Raw genomic sequence first — 18,710 nt, 5'->3', positions numbered from 1 at the left:
ACCGCATATTTCCTTAGCTAATTTCACGGGTATCTTTGCTGCTAGGTAGAATTGGTGCTTTTAAACCGTGCTAGGAAGAACGCTTGTGAAAAATATTTTGAGTTTGTAAATAAATTCTGCTATTTGGGCACTATGGCCAGCACTATGTTGTGCAGTCACAGGCACATTAGTGTTAAATGTGATATAACCGTGCAGAATCTGTTCGTTAAATAATGCAATAGATAAAAGTGCACATAAAGAATGTTCTAGCTTAATTGTTGAAAGGGGAAAGTCTTGATTGACACACTACAAATATAAAAGCATCGATATCAAGCAGTCACGCACACAGCTACTCAATACCTGCCTTTCCGTGATCACATTTAATTTAACAAGCGCATAAATAATGCATAGCCTCTCCTCTGTAGCTAGCCTACAAAGCACCTGTTTTCAGTCTTGCAGTGCAGCACTACAACAAGATCCATCTCGATTACATGCTGTAAAAATAACATTTATGGTTCATGCACTCCAGTTTGAAGATGGTAGGCTGTTGTTTTTTTTAAAAGCATATATTTTAACCTGCTTCAGGTGACCACATTTACCTTTCAAACGTGAGCCTGCTCTCTACAGGGGAACCATGGAATACTGCTGTGTGGGAGGGCAATGCTGGAGTGCAGGATGTTTGTGGGGAAAGAAGACTGGTGTTCGCCACTAAGGTTTTCCTAAATCCTGTTCTCATATCGTACTGTTGCTACTTGCCTGCTCCTCAGGAAAAACTTAAAGAACAGTGGCCTGTAAGCAAATTTGAACACCACTCTGAGCTGTGTGTTACCTGCTACCCCCACAACGGGCAATACACACTGGTACCCCCAGAATCTCACCCTTCTTTGAACTCTGTATTCCTCTATCTTCCTTTTTTTGAGAAGTCCTCTTTAAGTTATTTTTCCTTTGAGTCATTTAGTTTGAAAAAAATAATATTGTTTAATTCTACCACACAAGACTCTCCAGACAGTTTTAGGCAGTGTATCAGCCCCGGGAAGCACTTCTATGTCACTAACCTACAAAACGTCCTGTGCTTTGCTTTTGAGGCATCTTTATCTAGTGTGCTCTTACCTTGTGTGTGCGCTAGGCTACATCCGTGATGTTCAAACTCCTTTCTGTGACAGCGAAGGGACTAGTAACAATTGGAACCCTGATGTTTATGGTGAGATGGAAACTTTTGCATCTAGATAAGTAAGTGTGACCGGCCTTGTTGCCAACCCCTATTGTAGAAGTCAGAAGGTCATCACCCTTGTTATAAGCCACTCATGTCCATTTAAGGGAGGGCAGATGGGTATCATAGGTCTCTTCTGATTTGTCAAAGATCTGACATGAACACTGGCAAGGAGAGTCAAACTGGCGTTTCGTCCTTTATTTGTATGCTTTTAGGCAGCCATGACGAGACCTAAGAAAGCTCTGCACACTTCAGAGATGAAGTAGGCACTGGCTGCCAAACTGTCTCGACGGTGCTGTCTGACTTAAATCACTGCTACGGTCATTGGGCAGGTAAGCCAAGTCACACCATTCGAGCTGCATTAGATGCCCCATCCCCTTAGTGGTGCCAGATTCACGGTGAGGACCTCAAGGAAAGTGTAGTAGCTGCCCAAAATCCAGAATCTTCCTCCTGGTGTTGTAGCTCAGGATCCTCCTAAGCCCAATTTTAATGGTCAACATTTTCTGTAATCCTGTTTTCACGATGTACAAAGTAAAGAATCGGCTAACGATTATTTTGAAACGAATAATGTTATGGAAAAGGTATCATATCGTTAGCAAGATGGTGGGAGGCAATTTATGACTGTTTTGCAATTTAAAACTGAATGATGCAATCTCCTCTAAAGTATCGTGCCTTCTTTATTTTAAGCGTTATTATGGTACAAAATCTAATTTCTGAAAGAAATCTTGCATGGAATTTGTAGTGCTTAGAAAAAAGGGAAACGTTACAAAATGTTGATGTTGTTGCTTGTTCAGCGTTTTGATGAACGAAGGTATCCAAATAATGCAACCCTGTAACCTGGGAGACAGATGACCGTCCAAATGACCCATTAGTAGATTCTGGACTCTTTTTTTGGGATGAAATATTAGTATAGAATTTTTAGCATAGTTTTGTTGTGGTACTTATAAACTGGAATATCTAAACTGATTGTTCTGGCTTGGTAGTTGAGCTTGCTTAGTTGGCAGGCTGTGGGGAGAACTTTGCATAGCCTCGTCGTAATTCTCTGCGTAATGGCAAAACTAAATTATGCAACGTGACATAATTCCTACCTGTACAAGATTCATGGATGCAGTGTTATTCTTTAGTGATATAACTAATTTACAGCAAATTACAACCTGCCTAATTGGAGCTTAAGTAACCAAAATAGCATACACATGGCAAAGCATAGCATCCCAATAATTCTGTTCTGATTAGCATTAGGAAATTTCTCTATATTTTCTTTCTAATTTGAGCAGTTTGAAAAAGGTAAGTTAGTAGCTTCACTGAGCCAGATCGGTTTCTAAACAGTACAATTTCACTACTGACGTGTTGTCTTCTTTGTAAGTAAAGCTATTTTAAGAAACTGACAGTGCTGGAAAGAGCTTCTAAAATTACACTGCAGGCGCATAGCAGATACTCTTTCTTAATCAAGGTCAGAATTGACTTGGTCGGTTTCACGTTCAGATCGTCCTGCAACTGCACATACTCCCCAGAAAAAAGCCCTTTATGTAGTCTAAAAATCATTTTAACCCCTTCGCTGCCAGGCCTTTCCCCCCCCTCAGGTGCCAAGCCTTTTTTTGGCTAATTGGGGCAGTTTGCGCTTAGGCCCTCATAACTTTTTGTCCACATGAGCTACCCACGCCAAATTTGCGTCCTTTTTTTCCCCCAACATCCTAGGGATTCTAGAGGTACCCAGACTTTGTGGGTTCCCTTGAAGGAGACCAAGAAATTAGCCAAAATACAGTGAAAATTTCGTTTTTTTCCAAAAAATTGGAAAAAAGGGTTGCAGAAGAAGGCTTGTGGTTTTTCCTCTGAAAATGGCATCAACAAAGGGTTTGCGGTGCTAAAATCACCATCTTCCCAGTTTTCAAGAACAAGCACACTTGAATCAGAAAACCCAATTTTTCAGCACAATTTTGGCATTTTACTGGGACATACCCCATTTTTAAATTTTTTTGCGCTTTCAGCCTCCTTCCAGTTAGTAACAGAAATGGTTGTGAAACCAATGCTGGATCCCAGAAAGCTAATTATTTCTGAAAAGTAGACAAAATTCTGAATTCAGCAAGGGGTCATTTGTGTAGATCCTAGAAAGGTTTCCTACAGAAAACAACAGCTGAAATAAAAAAATATTGAAATTGAGGTGAAATAAAAAAACTGCCATTTTTCTCCACGTTTTACTCTGTAACTTTTTCCGGCGATATCAGATTTTTAAAAAGCAATATACCGTTACGTCAGCTGGACTCTTCTGGTTGCGGGGATATATAGGGCTTGTAGGTTAATCAAGAACCCTAGGTACCCAGAGCCAATAAATGAGTTACACCTTGCAGTGGGTTTTCATTCTATACCGGGTATACAGCAATTCATTTGCTGAAATATAAAAAGTGAAAAATAGGTATCAAGAATACCTTTATATTTCCAAAAAGGCCACAAGATAAGGTGTTGAGAAGCAGTGGTTATTTGCACATCTCTGAATTCTGGGGTCCCCATACTAGCATGTGAATTACAGGGCATTTCTCAAATAGACGCCTTTTTTACACACTGTCTTACATTTAGAAGGGAAAAAATGTAGAGAAAGACAAGGGACAATAACACTTGTTTTGCTCTTCTGTGTTTCCCCCAAGTCTCCCGATAAAAATGGTACCTCACTTGCATGGGTAGGCCTAGCGCCTGCGACAGGATATGCCCCAAAACACGACGTGGACACATCACATTTTCAGAAAGAAAACAGAGCTGTTTTTTTTGCAAAGTGCCTAGCTGTGGATTTTGGCCTCTAGGTCAGCCGGCACCTGGGGAAACCTAGCAAACCTGCGCATTTTTGAAAACTAGACACCTAGGGGAATCCAAGATGGGGTGACTTGTGGGGCTCTGACCAGGTTTTGTTACCCAGAATCCTTTGCAAACCTCAAAATTTGGCCCCAAAAAAACTTTTTCCTGTCATTTCGGTGACAGAAAGTTCTGGAATCTGAGAGGAGCCACAAATTTCCTTTCACCCAGCGTTCCCTCAAGTCTCCCGATTAAAAAGGATACCTCACTTGTGTGGGTGGGCCAGGTGCCTGCAACAGAAAAAGGCCCAAAACTTGTAGAGATTGAGGGGATAGCACAGCGAGTTGATAAGCACATATATTTCTTTTATACATCTTTAGGCTGACTCTGCTTTGGGGACCCACACAAGTGAGGTGTCATTTTACTTGGGAGACTGAGGGGAACGTTGGGGAGTAGGAATTTTGTGCTGGAGCGGTGATAGTACAAAGAAAAGTCAGGACAATATGCCTTTTAAAGCACATTTTGAGGTTTGCAGAGGAGTCTGGGTAAGAAATGTTGGGGGATCCACACAAGCTACACCTCCCTGGACTCCTTGGGGTGTCTAGTTTAAAAAAATGTCTGGGTTTGGTAGGTTTCCCTAGATGAAGGCCGTACCCAGGACCAAAAACATAGGTGCCCCCCCCCCCCCCCCCCCCCAAACACAGGTAGTTTTGTAATATATCATTTTGATGTGTCCACATAAGTCTGTGATGTGCCAAACACTAAAATTGTGAACAGAAGCGCACTTAGGTTATGTGAAAAAGACCCCTCACCCACCAATCAAGTTGGTGGCATGCTTCATCATCTGGGTCCCACCTGAGACACCTAGCGTGTCACAAGGGTGCTGCGACGCCTGATCACAGCGGAGCAGGTTTTGTGATTTTTAACCACACATACTGGTTGGATTTGGCACGAGGGTGAGTGATGGTTCAGCAGATCAAATTTCATTAACGAGATTTCATAAAAGTGAAATGCACTGTTAATAACGGAAAGGCCAAAAAACTGAACCAATGACTCACAGCCCGTGAGCTGTAAAGCCACAGCAAGGCACCAACCGCTTTACAGTCCATTCACACACCTTTCATACATGACATGCACAAGAGCATTCGCGCCGCCAGCCACGGGCCCAGCACATTACAACACTCATCGACAGACAGCGCCACTCAAGGGCCCTTCACTTTCATATGCCCACATGCCTGATACATCAATCACACACACTGATGTGTGTGGACTGGTGTTTGACTGGCACCGCCCCACGCACACCGCCAAGCGCCGCCCCACGCACACCGCCAAGCGCCGCCCCACGCACACCGCCAAGCGCCACCCCACGCACACCGCCAGCCAAGCGCCACCCTACACATACCATCTTTTTAATTTGTTTTAATTTTTTTTTTAAACAAAGAAACCACTAATCATAAATAAGTACAAAACTACAAACACAAAAGCTCTAACTGAATACATGACTAATGCCAACCGTGAAACTGAACATATAAAAATCTAAAACAGCAGTTTATGCTCATGGAATTTCCCAATAATTCTTCTGTTTGTGGTAGCTCCTGAAACAGCCACCCACACACAGCCCAGGCTTTGAAGGACAATCAGGGCAGTACATCCTAGTCTCCTTCCTGATACCTCTTCGAGCACAGACTCTACATCTCTTAGCAGGAAAGTTTTTTTTTTTTTCTGGCCGTGGGAGGAATGTGCTCAGCAAAGTGACGATCTTTCAATCTAGCCACATCCTCCACCACTGCTTCTCTAGGAACTCTTGCCTGTTCCAGCACAACAAGGCTAGCTATGATAGACTCCTGAAATTTCACAAATGTCATCCTTGACTCTGGAGAACTATCCTTGAACACAACAAAAGCATTTAAAGTTGCCAAGTGGAACAAGTGAACCGCTAATTTCTTATAGCAAACATAAGACTAACGAGCAGCAGTGTAAAGTTCCAACCTCTGATCTACTCTATCAACACCACCCATGTGCTTATTGTAGTCTAAGATGCACACAGGTTTGTGCACTTCGTCAACCTGACCCCAAACAGCCACAGATGAAGTACTCTCATCATGGATGGTACTTAGCATGTATACATCCACCTTGTCTACAAATTTCAGAGCTAGCATCTCATCATTCCGCAAGGCACTGCACTGTCCCTTAAGTTTTTTACAGACAAGCTCGCTTGGATAGCCTTTCCGATTAGAGCGGATTGTGCCACAAGCAACAGTGTCCACTCTGAACAACTCCTTGAACAACTGAACTCCAGTGTAGAAGTTACCTACATATAAATGGTGACCTTTGTTAAACAGTCGTCTACCAAGTTCCCACAGAATTTTCTCACTAACTCCAAAAGTGGGTGGACAACCAACGGGGTCAATATTGGAATCCCTACCAGTGTAGACCTGGAAATTATAAACCTATCCTGTACTACTTTCAGACAGCATATACAATTTAATTCCATTCCGTGCCCTCTTGCTAGGAATGTACTGCCTAAAAACCAAACGACCCTTGATCAGGACCAAAGACTCATCTACAGATATTTAATTGCCTGGAACATAGATCTCTGAAAACCGATCTACCAAATGATCAAGGACAGGTCTAATCTTAAAAAGACGGTCAGAATCAGGATGATCTCGTGGCAAGGCTAAGGCATTATCTACAAAATGCAACATCCGAAGTAGAAGCTCATACCGGTTACGACTCGTGATGGCAGGAAATATAGCAGTTGCCATCAAGGGACTAGTAGACCAATATGAAGACAGCGATGGCTTCCTTATCAGCCCCATCAAAAAAGTTAAACCCAAGAACTTTTTAAACTCTTCCAGATTTGTGGGAATCCACCGGCTAGCTCTAGAGTGTGGCCTAAGTCTGGCAGCGTTGTCCCTCAAAAACTGCTCTGGATACAAATTAGTCTTCTCAACAATCTCTTCCAAAAATATATTGCCCATAAACAACTCAAAATAGTCGACGGGGCAAAATGTTTTCCGTATTAACTCGGCACCCTGGAAAACCAGAAAACGCAGGCAACTGTGGCTGCTCCATGTTTGGTGCAACCCACGTGTCAGGTCTTCCAATGGGAAGCATTTCAGCTGCTGGCTCCTGCACCATCGGCACATCAGTGTCCTCCTCTAAAACAGGCCTTCATCCGCACTGAGAGTGGCTTCATCATCAGATGATTCCTCTCTGACAGAAAATTCACTTTCCAGAATCTTGCACTTCCTCCTCTGCCTCAGATGCAGAGTCAGTCTCATATTCATGGTCCGAAGATGACTCAAAAAGCACACTAACAACCTGCTGAGCGGTCATCCTACGGCTAGCCATGATCCTTTCTACAAAAATTAACTGGACAAATACACCACCAACAACCAGCACTGTGTAAGATAAGTAACAAAGTGTAGCTTTATCACTAAGAGTTATAAACTCAAAAACTATACTTATCACTTGCCTGAAAAAAGCTTGACTCACCTGCAACAACTCTGCACAGCCACAACAATCACCAATGATATCCCACTAAAAAGTGAAAAAAAAGCAAATTAGACATAAGACAACACACTAATCCTTGTGCATAAATTTAACGACAATTTCACACACAATCCTGCATTCAGTAAACCACCTACAAACATGTCATTCATGCATGGCAACAATACTCACTTGGAGTACATTTATTTACTTACCTAAAACATGCAACTACGCCAACCGCAGGACAACTTCTGCCAAAACTGCAACAAGCCACAGCAAAGTCAGCAAAAGCTTTGAACTAGAACAAAAAGCAGAAAAACTGTTATCATAAAAGCAAATACTTCGCCAGTTGACAGACCACTAACCATTTTTTAAATTTTCCCTCGTGTCTAGTGTTCTCTGCTTGGGGGAAGATGGGCCTAAAAAAATAGGCCAATCTGCCCCCAAGGGGGGCAGAAATGCCATAGAATATATTGCCCCCCTTTGGGGGTGACCCTTGCCCAAGGGGCCAAGCCCTCCCCCCACACAAAGCACACACATGATCCCTGGCGCTAAGGGGATTCTGCCCCCTTTGGGGGCAGATGGGCCTTAAAAAAAAAAAAAAAAGAAATAGGCCGATCAGCCCCCAAGGGGGGGGCAGAACTGCCCAATAGTGCTTTTTGGCCCTTGGGGGCGACCCTTGCCCAAGAGGGCACCCCCCCAACACAAAAAAACAAAACAAAAGAAAGAAAAAACAAAATCCCTGGCATCTTCATGGTTTCTTTCAGAGGCACACCCCCCCCCCCCCCCCCCCCCCCCAGCACGGAGGTGAAAAACTCACCACCTTCCAGCGTGTCTTTCACCCTTTCATGATGTCATGGGGGGCGGGGGTGGAAGGGGAGAGGATTCCCCTTTCAGCCCTGGCCTGGGGGGTGGCCCTCAGGGGGAGCGCTAGCGCTTCCCCCGAGGGCCGGTCCCAGTACGTAATGGTTACGTCCATGGCGCCACACGGGCGCAGCCATGGACGTAACCATTACGTCCGTGGCGACGAATGGGTTAATGACGAAATATTTTTGTATATATACAGAAACTCAATACTTGTGACTGTGGTGAACCAAATTGTTGCCTGATAATGGAACCCCTTATTGCCAATGTAATGGTAGTTGTATAATTTCCATAATTGTGATGGAACAGAGAGGGTTATGCAGAACTACTGCTGCTCGAGCACTAAAAATTGATTTTATTAAATGCTTCACTTGTTTTTAGAATAGATGAGTACCGTGCTGGAACGAGTTAGGTGTGAAATTTTTAGCATATTCTATCAGCTCTATGAAAGCTTGTACTAAGTTAAGGGAAATCATTAACCCTCGGGTGTGCTTTGAGACAACCTTAGCTGTTACCAAATCATTTCTTAAGATGCAGACCTAAATAGTTGTTAACAGAAAATGTGAAGTCTCGCCTATATTACTTTTGAGAAGGTAAAGTTATGTAGACTGTGTGAATTTGAATCCTGGATTTTCATGTTTAAAGATACACGAGTACAGAATATCATGAACACATTTTTCTTTGTTTTATAATATTTCACTAGCATTTATTTGTATTTTGTATATTTGTCAGATAACGAAATTCCGCCAATTGAATAAGCAGGTTTTAGTGATAATTACACTACGCTAGTCACTATCTCGATAGTTCGAGCTATTACAGGCAAATATGCATGGACAAGGTGACAGTTTGTGTGCGCTGTGTTTTTTTTTTTTTTCTTCCACTGCTTTCAACTGCGTCGACAAGCTCACACTATAGAATAAACAAACACCGTGGGGATTGCGCCATCATTGTTGCATTTAATTGTGGCCCTTCACACCTCCACCTTTCCCAGGTAATTTCGGAGGGGGGGAAATTGGGACCTTTCATTCACCATAATAACCAACAATGGCAACTTGCTTGGCCCCCTTATTTTTGTTTTTACATGTGTTAGATATGCCTGTGTGTCCCATCAATTAGGGAAGATGTCCATAAGGTAGACAGTGAAGAACTGTCCCGCCTTCTGTATGTGGATGTTATTGTATTTTTTGACTTATCCTCCAAAGGCCTACAAAAAAGCTGAAATGCCTTAAGGTTTATTCTGAAGACGATTTCTTGATAACCAATAATCACGAAAGCAAAATTCGAAAATTTAAAGAGGAAACACCAACTGATAAAATTGAAAATCTCATAATACTTGGGTAATGACTATTTAGAAGTGATTAAAACTTCTGTATACTTAAGAAAAATATTTAGCTCCAACCTAAATAAAAAGAATTATGTATCCAACTTAGGGCCTGTTTTAGAGTTTCAGACGGGGTTACTCTGTTACAATCCTGTCCGCCCTGTTATGATCTTAATATATCCTATGCCAATCGTGATACGGTGGACAGGATATCCATCGCTTCTGTGACAGAGTAACCCATCAGCCAAACTCTGAATCAGGCCATTAGTTTCTAAAAGCTTGAGTTAAGTAAATGGTCTGAGATTGTTCTGTAATGCCTATGATTGAAGGCATTTTCCTCTTTATTTCTGCTGTTTCGTTTGAACATTTCCCCCTAGCATTTTCTATGCTTTGGAGACAGTGGGTGTAGATAGATGGTCTTTTCTTTATGGATACCATTGAGTAAACCAGCTTATCCAAACTACAAAACCTAAATACTTCAGCAGCAATGTAAGCGATCTGTCTAGAACTGGTTTTAACCAGTACTTACCTGCTGGGTCTGGTAGCAGTCCTTCGCTGGTGGCTTTGCTTGATATCCTCAGATGAGGAGAGCTCCCTAGGGAAACTACTGTGGAGAGATGTAGCCATCAGTATCTTTCCAATGAATTCTTTTGTTACTTTAAAATTGTTCAAGCTACAATTAGATGTCTTTGCTTCCATGTCTGCATTAGAGTTTAAATCTTTTCTTAAATGCTTCTGCCTTTCTCAAAATGAAGATCGATATGAGAAGGGCAAATATAAAATGATCCATTTTTCTTGTAGGGTAAATTGTCCGAAACCGTACTTGAAATGGAATTTGGACCATGAAGTTTGACGATTACATCTTCTTAAAAGATTAAATATGTTACAGTTAAAGAGTATTATGGGGGCTAACAGGAAAGATAGATTATTAAACTTTTGCACTGGTGGGGGGCAAGATTTTGGTGATTGTTTTTGTTGAGCTTTGCACGCTGTTCGTTTTAGGTATTTGAAGCATCTTTGTATTTTTATAGTAGATAAGGCCTGCATATTTTCACACTTTACAAAAAATAAAATTATCTGTTCTACAATGTTTAAATGTTTATTAAATATGTAGTAATATTTGTGTGTTTTTTCAAGCTGTGAATGATCACATAGGGTATGTTGTAAATGGATGGTAAATTCAAGAAGCATTGATTGACTGTATGTATATGTCGATGTCTCTGAAATGGGGCTAAGAAAATACAGGTTTTGACTTGTATATTTATTTGATGGTATTTTTGATCAGAGATAACCTAAATGACCTCTAAAATGAAGCAGAAAGATAGTGGAACAAAGTTGTACATATAACAGATGGCTACTTAGATGACAGGATATTCCTGCTACACTGAAAATTTCACATTGGGGCTTTTGTCTGTTCATGAGGCATTGTATGTGATGCTGACCTTGATTGATAGTGGTATAATAGTTTTTGTTAAAGAATTGCTTAAGTTACGACTTTGGCATAACTCTACCAGGGATGCATTTGCACCCACGGGTGACACAAGTGAACTTGTTCAATACTCCAGTGCTGACTGTGAAAGAAAAGGCATTGTAACCTCGCAAAACACTAATCAATGTGGAATTAATATTGATGTATTGCTTTTGGGTTACTAACAATCCTGTGACTGGATCGGGCATATTGAAAGCAACCAAGTATCTTTATTTGTATCACCACAAACATTGTACTAAGAAGAATGAAATGCTTTTATGTTAAAAGTATTTATTACTCCAGAAATAACCTGTTTCTCAGTATATCTAAAACAACCACACAGAATATCATTAAAAAAGCCAGAAGACTCGTTAGAAGTCACAAGAATAAAATGAACATTTCCAGCATTGCTAAAATGTCATTAAAATAAACACCCGTCTGCCTAATTTTATGCGTCATACCCGGAGAGCATGACCGGCAAAGAAACTTGCATTCTAGAGTTTCTTAGGGAGAAGGAACACATTGCATACCTTGTTGACAACAAAAGGTGCCTTTATCAGCAGATGCGTGAAAACAGTGTTCCCTGTGAAGGGCAAACACCCACTGCGGTACCAGTTGATTGGTCTTCCTCTGTGACTAAGTTCTATCAGCTTCAGGCGAGATGTGTCATCTGAGAAGTGCGCTGGCAGTACATGAGATTGTCATAATTTCGGCAAAAGACCTCTAACAAGTGGGCTAATGACAGTCTTTGTATCCTACGTTTTTATCAAAGATTGGAATGTGTGTGCTAGATTGTGGACATCAAAGTATACTCTTATGATGTTGGTGTTATGGGCATATAGTGGAAAAGGATGTCAATTCAGACTACAGTCCTTTGCTCCAATTTCTATATTTTTTATTATTCATCCTTGACTTAATGTAGAAATGACTTTTGACCGAGTCGTATGTCTCCTTAGAGTTGGTATTGGTCAGTGATCAAAGAGCTGGACGATATCTTGTATTTAGGGAAGATAAGGTCTGGCGACAATGGTGCTATCCTGCAGACCTGACAATTATTCTTCAAGAGTAGTGAGCTTGTCTATGTACTGTGGGGCAGGATGTTAATGCAGTGCTTGGCTATCTTGAATAATAGTCTGCTTCAGTTAGCTTCGTTGATGGTGTTGAAATAGTGTATGGGTTGGGCTGCTATAACGAATTGTCCACGTTTTACGTGGAGCGACTTCATGAGTGTGAGGTCATGGGGGTTCTGTTTTGCTTCCAATTTTTTTGTGTGTGGGTGGAATTGTTGTCCGTGAGGTCTTTAGCGTAATGGATGTTACTGGGTTCAGGTTGCAGTTGTGTGTTTTTAGTGGAGCGTTGGTTTTCATGTTGTATTTCAGAAAGGCATTGAAGTTGTTTAGAAAGATATTTTGTGGCAGGGTGAGGTAGGAGTTTGAGTTCTAGGTTCTCAGTGGAAGGTTGTGAAGTTATGTTCTTTCTTGTGGTAAGACTGCACGTACTCTAGTATTACTATTGCAGTCACACATTGTTGTGCATCCATCCCACCTGCAAATAGTCTGGAAAGTTTTCAGCAGTGAGCAAGAGCAACGGAAAAGAAGAGATGATTGAGCTGTAGGCATAACAGAAAGCTGCAACGTGGGAATACATGAAAATAAGTTGGAGTTCAAAGTGGTGCCCAAAACGCATAGGCTAGAATGGAGAGAAGGGGGTGCCCCGGTTCCGGTCTGCTTGCAGGTAAGTACCCGCGTCTTCGGAGGGCAGACCAGGGGGGTTTTGTAGGGCACCGGGGGGGACACAAGCCCACACAGAAATTTCACCCTCAGCAGCGCGGGGGCGGCCGGGTGCAGTGTAGAAACAAGCGTCGGGTTTGCAATGTTAGTCTATGAGAGATCAACGGATCTCTTCAGCGCTGCAGGCAGGCAAGGGGGGGCTTCCTCGGGGCAACCTCCACTTGGGCAAGGGAGAGGGACTCCTGGGGGTCACTTCTCCAGTGAAAGTCCGGTCCTTCAGGTCCTGGGGGCTGCGGGTGCAGGGTCTTTTCCAGGCGTCGGGACTTAGGTTTCAGAGAGTCGCGGTCAGGGGAAGCCTCGGGATTCCCTCTGCAGGCGGCGCTGTGGGGGCTCAGGGGGGACAGGTTTTGGTACTCACAGTCGGAGAGTAGTCCGGGGGTCCTCCCTGAGGTGTTGGTTCTCCACCAGCCGAGTCGGGGTCGCCGGGTGCAGTGTTGCAAGTCTCACGCTTCTTGCGGGGAGTTGCAGGGTTCTTTAAAGCTGCTTCTTGAAACAAAGTTGCAGTCTTTTTGGAGCAGGTCCGCTGTCCTCGGGAGTTTCTTGTCTTCGTCGAAGCAGGGCAGTCCTCAGAGGATTCAGAGGTCGCTGGTCCCTTTGGAAGGCGTCGCTGGAGCAGAGTTCTTTGGAAGGCAGGAGACAGGCCGGTGAGTTTCTGGAGCCAAGGCAGTTGTTGTCTTCTGGTCTTCCTCTGCAGGGGTTTTCAGCTGGGCAGTCCTTCTTCTTGTTGTCGCAGGAATCTAATTTTCTAGGGTTCAGGGTAGCCCTTAAATACTAAATTTAAGGGCGTGTTTATGTCTGGGGGGTTAGTAGCCAATGGCTACTAGCCCTGAGGGTGGGTACACCCTCTTTGTGTCTCCTCCCAAGGGGAGGGGGTCACAATCCTAACCCTATTGGGGGAATCCTCCATCTGCAAGATGGAGGATTTCTAAAAGTCAGAGTCACCTCAGCTCAGGACACCTTAGGGGCTGTCCTGACTGGCCAGTGACTCCTCCTTGTTATTCTCATTATTTTCTCCGGCCTTGCCGCCAAAAGTGGGGGCCGGGCCGGAGGGGGCGGGCAACTCCACTAGCTGGAGTGTCCTGCGGTGCTGTGACAAAGGGGTGAGCCTTTGAGGCTCACCGCCAGGTGTTACAGCTCCTACCTGGGGGAGGTGTTAGCATCTCCACCCAGTGCAGGCTTTGTTACTGGCCTCAGAGTGACAAAGGCACTCTCCCCATGGGGCCAGCAACATGTCTCTAGTGTGGCAGGCTGCTGGAACTAGTCAGCCTACACAGATAGTCGGTTAAGTTTCAGGGGGCACCTCTAAGGTGCCCTCTGGGGTGTATTTTGCAATAAAATGTACACTGGCATCAGTGTGCATTTATTGTGCTGAGAAGTTTGATACCAAACTTCCCAGTTTTCAGTGTAGCCATTATGGTGCTGTGGAGTTCGTGTTTGACAGACTCCCAGACCATATACTCTTATGGCTACCCTGCACTTACAATGTCTAAGGTTTTGTTTAGACACTGTAGGGGTACCATGCTCATGCACTGGTACCCTCACCTATGGTATAGTGCACCCTGCCTTAGGGCTGTAAGGCCTGCTAGAGGGGTGTCTTACCTATACTGCATAGGCAGTGAGAGGCTGGCATGGCACCCTGAGGGGAGTGCCATGTCGACTTACTCGTTTTGTCCTCACTAGCACACACAAGCTGGCAAGCAGTGTGTCTGTGCTGAGTGAGAGGTCTCCAGGGTGGCATAAGACATGCTGCAGCCCTTAGAGACCTTCCTTGGCATCAGGGCCCTTGGTACTAGAAGTACCAGTTACAAGGGACTTATATGGATGCCAGGGTCTGCCAATTGTGGATACAAAAGTACAGGTTAGGGAAAGAACACTGGTGCTGGGGCCTGGTTAGCAGGCCTCAGCACACTTTCAATTGTAAACATAGCATCAGCAAAGGCAAAAAGTCAGGGGGCAACCATGCCAAGGAGGCATTTCCTTACACATAGGGTATGTTGTAAATGGATGGTAAATTCAAGAAGCATTGATTGACTGTATGTATATGTCGATGTCTCTGAAATGGGGCTAAGAAAATACAGGTTTTGACTTGTATATTTATTTGATGGTATTTTTGATCAGAGATAACCTAAATGACCTCTAAAATGAAGCAGAAAGATAGTGGAACAAAGTTGTACATATAACAGATGGCTACTTAGATGACAGGATATTCCTGCTACACTGAAAATTTCACATTGGGGCTTTTGTCTGTTCATGAGGCATTGTATGTGATGCTGACCTTGATTGATAGTGGTATAATAGTTTTTGTTAAAGAATTGCTTAAGTTACGACTTTGGCATAACTCTACCAGGGATGCATTTGCACCCACGGGTGACACAAGTGAACTTGTTCAATACTCCAGTGCTGACTGTGAAAGAAAAGGCATTGTTACCTCGCAAAACACTAATCAATGTGGAATTAATATTGATGTATTGCTTTTGGGTTACTAACAATCCTGTGACTGGATCGGGCATATTGAAAGCAACCAAGTATCTTTATTTGTATCACCACAAACATTGTACTAAGAAGAATGAAATGCTTTTATGTTAAAAGTATTTATTACTACAGAAATAACCTGTTTCTCAGTATATCTAAAACAACCACACAGAATATCATTAAAAAAGCCAGAAGACTCGTTAGAAGTCACAAGAATAAAATGAACATTTCCAGCATTGCTAAAATGTCATTAAAATAAACACCCGTCTGCCTAATTTTATGCGTCATACCCGGAGAGCATGACAGGCAAAGAAACTTGCATTCTAGAGTTTCTTAGGGAGAAGGAACACATTGCATACCTTGTTGACAACAAAAGGTGCCTTTATCAGCAGATGCGTGAAAACAGTGTTCCCTGTGAAGGGCAAACACCCACTGCGGTACCAGTTGATTGGTCTTCCTCTGTGACTAAGTTCTATCAGCTTCAGGCGAGATGTGTCATCTGAGAAGTGCGCTGGCAGTACATGAGATTGTCATAATTTCGGCAAAAGACCTCTAACAAGTGGGCTAATGACAGTCTTTGTATCCTACGTTTTTATCAAAGATTGGAATGTGTGTGCTAGATTGTGGACATCAAAGTATACTCTTATGATGTTGGTGTTATGGGCATATAGTGGAAAAGGATGTCAATTCAGACTACAGTCCTTTGCTCCAATTTCTATATTTTTTATTATTCATCCTTGACTTAATGTAGAAATGACTTTTGACCGAGTCGTATGTCTCCTTAGAGTTGGTATTGGTCAGTGATCAAAGAGCTGGACGATATCTTGTATTTAGGGAAGATAAGGTCTGGCGACAATGGTGCTATCCTGCAGACCTGACAATTATTCTTCAAGAGTAGTGAGCTTGTCTATGTACTGTGGGGCAGGATGTTAATGCAGTGCTTGGCTATCTTGAATAATAGTCTGCTTCAGTTAGCTTCGTTGATGGTGTTGAAATAGTGTATGGGTTGGGCTGCTATAACGAATTGTCCACGTTTTACGTGGAGCGACTTCATGAGTGTGAGGTCATGGGGGTTCTGTTTTGCTTCCAATTTTTTTGTGTGTGGGTGGAATTGTTGTCCGTGAGGTCTTTAGCGTAATGGATGTTACTGGGTTCAGGTTGCAGTTGTGTGTTTTTAGTGGAGCGTTGGTTTTCATGTTGTATTTCAGAAAGGCATTGAAGTTGTTTAGAAAGATATTTTGTGGCAGGGTGAGGTAGGAGTTTGAGTTCTAGGTTCTCAGTGGAAGGTTGTGAAGTTAGGTTCTTTCTTGTGGTAAGACTGCACGTACTCTAGTATTACTATTGCAGTCACACATTGTTGTGCATCCATCCCACCTGCAAATAGTCTGGAAAGTTTTCAGCAGTGAGCAAGAGCAACGGAAAAGAAGAGATGATTGAGCTGTAGGCATAACAGAAAGCTGCAACGTGGGAATACATGAAAATAAGTTGGATACTTCTATCTTTCCCTACATGGCTTATGGAGATGGAATCATTGTATTATTAAAATTGCTCCCACGGAAATACGTGGCTGGTAATTTTAAAGTGTGTACTTGCCAACGTCACGAATTATCTTTGTATTGTTTTTGTAGTGCATCCACAAGGTTTGTTTTTGTTCTCTTAGCCTCAGCAGTTCTGTTATTAACCTTTATTTTTAACCTTGCCCAACATGGATTTTAGTTACCCATAATGAAGATGATTCATCGAACATTATTTTCATGTGATGCAATGAATATGAGCCACTGTCTTACTTTAATGTTGGTGCTATTTTATTTGTTGAAGTGCTTCAGAATGTCGTCACATTTTTCACTAATAAAACATCTCGTATTCCACTAATGACTGTAATGCTGCTGGTTTCCACTTTGTGTCCTTTCTGTTGAATTGGGATTTTCGTTGTGTATTTTTGTTTGTTCATGCATACCTTTTTTGTTTCTGTTGCTCCATGTAGTTTTATACCAATGGTTAGAAGCCGACCGGCATGGCACGAGCCAAGATACTGCAGGCAAAACCTCAGGTAAAATAGGAAGTTGGTTAGAAATTCTGGTCCTCTGCACTATCCATAATTTGTTTCTTAAAATAATTAAGGCTCACAAAATGATTTCCTTCTCACTACCTTTCACTTGAACTTAGGTTTAATCCAATCACAAAAAACCTTCTTTTCCTGATAACCACTTGGCATATGTGTGCAATTCTAAAATGATACATTTGGTCTTAAAATTTCAGCTCTGAAAACCGAAATGTGACAGCAACCTGAGAGAACCAATACATTGCTGATTTCACTGTTTTGTTTAATGTACTTCGGTGGGCACATTTCTGGGTAAAACTTATTTGTCCCAACAAAATGCAAGAACTTCGTTTACAGATTGAATAATAGATTTTAAAGGCCAAAATTACAATTAGAGGAGAAATGGTGAACATTATGAAATCTGCCATACTTCTGGAATAACCAACTCGTTTTTGTTATGTAACGTACATAGTCATTCGACTAAAATTATTGCATTCAGAGATGCATATTATAAGGCAAAAGTGCTGGAAATTGATATTTCAAAACCAGTAAAATAGCCCATTGGCAAGATGCACCTAATTCAAGGTTGTATGTAAGCTTCAGTCGCCGGTTCCGACACTGACGTGTAAGCCTCCTGCACCCAGCCAACAAAATGACTCTCACTGAATTGTAGTGCTTTGTCAGGGCAGGAATGTGGTACTAAGCACTAAGTGGAGAGATGAAGGATAATTTATTAAATCTACCCAAGAGGCCAGTGAAATAGACTGGGCATGTTAAGTTGTACCTGGGCATTCTTCTGAAGAGGGGTTTATTTGATACATCAGATGGCCTGGTGGTTTTTGGTAGGCACTAGAAAAATAGCTGTATAAGGTGAAATCGGGCAGTCACATACCAGTATATTTGAATTAAGGCAAAGAAGTCAGACTAGCGGTCTGGACCCTAATTCATAGCTGATGAAAACAAAATAGACTCCAGATGGGTGTCAACTGTAGTGTTGAAGGTGCTATGGAATCTAAAAAGACAAAAAGCGCAATGCCACTGTCTCAAAATCTGGGTAGAAACAAGCAGTAACAAGCATTTACAATGCAACGGGTCTCACGTTTGCTCATGTTAGAGCTGATCGCGTTGTAAACTCCTAACCCGACTTTTCACCTATCGGGCAAAAGTGCATTTATGTACATAACCCGAAAAAGTGAAATTACCTATGTAAAGCGCTAAACTTCTGCCAAGCGAGATCACGCTCGTAAATTAGAGAAAAAGAAGTCCACGAGCCCGATGGAAAACAGCGAGCC

General features: G+C 42.5%; 1 protein-coding gene across 4 annotated transcripts in view; it reads left to right on the top strand.

The window, feature by feature from the left end:
• DENND5B (DENN domain containing 5B) overlaps positions 1-18,710 on the top strand; it is a 517,562-nt gene that overhangs the window by 63,507 nt on the left and 435,345 nt on the right. For 2 of the 4 annotated variants that reach the window (XM_069228199.1, XM_069228197.1), the window contains exon 2: positions 17,362-17,427. The exons of the other annotated variants lie outside the window; for them this stretch is intronic. In XM_069228199.1, the coding sequence (XP_069084300.1) occupies positions 17,362-17,427 (66 nt within the window). The remainder of the gene's footprint in view (positions 1-17,361; positions 17,428-18,710) is intronic. 4 annotated transcript variants of the gene reach the window in all.

The sequence above is a fragment of the Pleurodeles waltl genome, chromosome 4_1, assembly GCF_031143425.1.
Source record: "Pleurodeles waltl isolate 20211129_DDA chromosome 4_1, aPleWal1.hap1.20221129, whole genome shotgun sequence".
Lineage (NCBI taxonomy): Eukaryota > Metazoa > Chordata > Amphibia > Caudata > Salamandridae > Pleurodeles > Pleurodeles waltl.
Note: the sequence above shows the minus strand (reverse complement) of the source record. Positions and strands in the feature narration are given on the sequence as shown.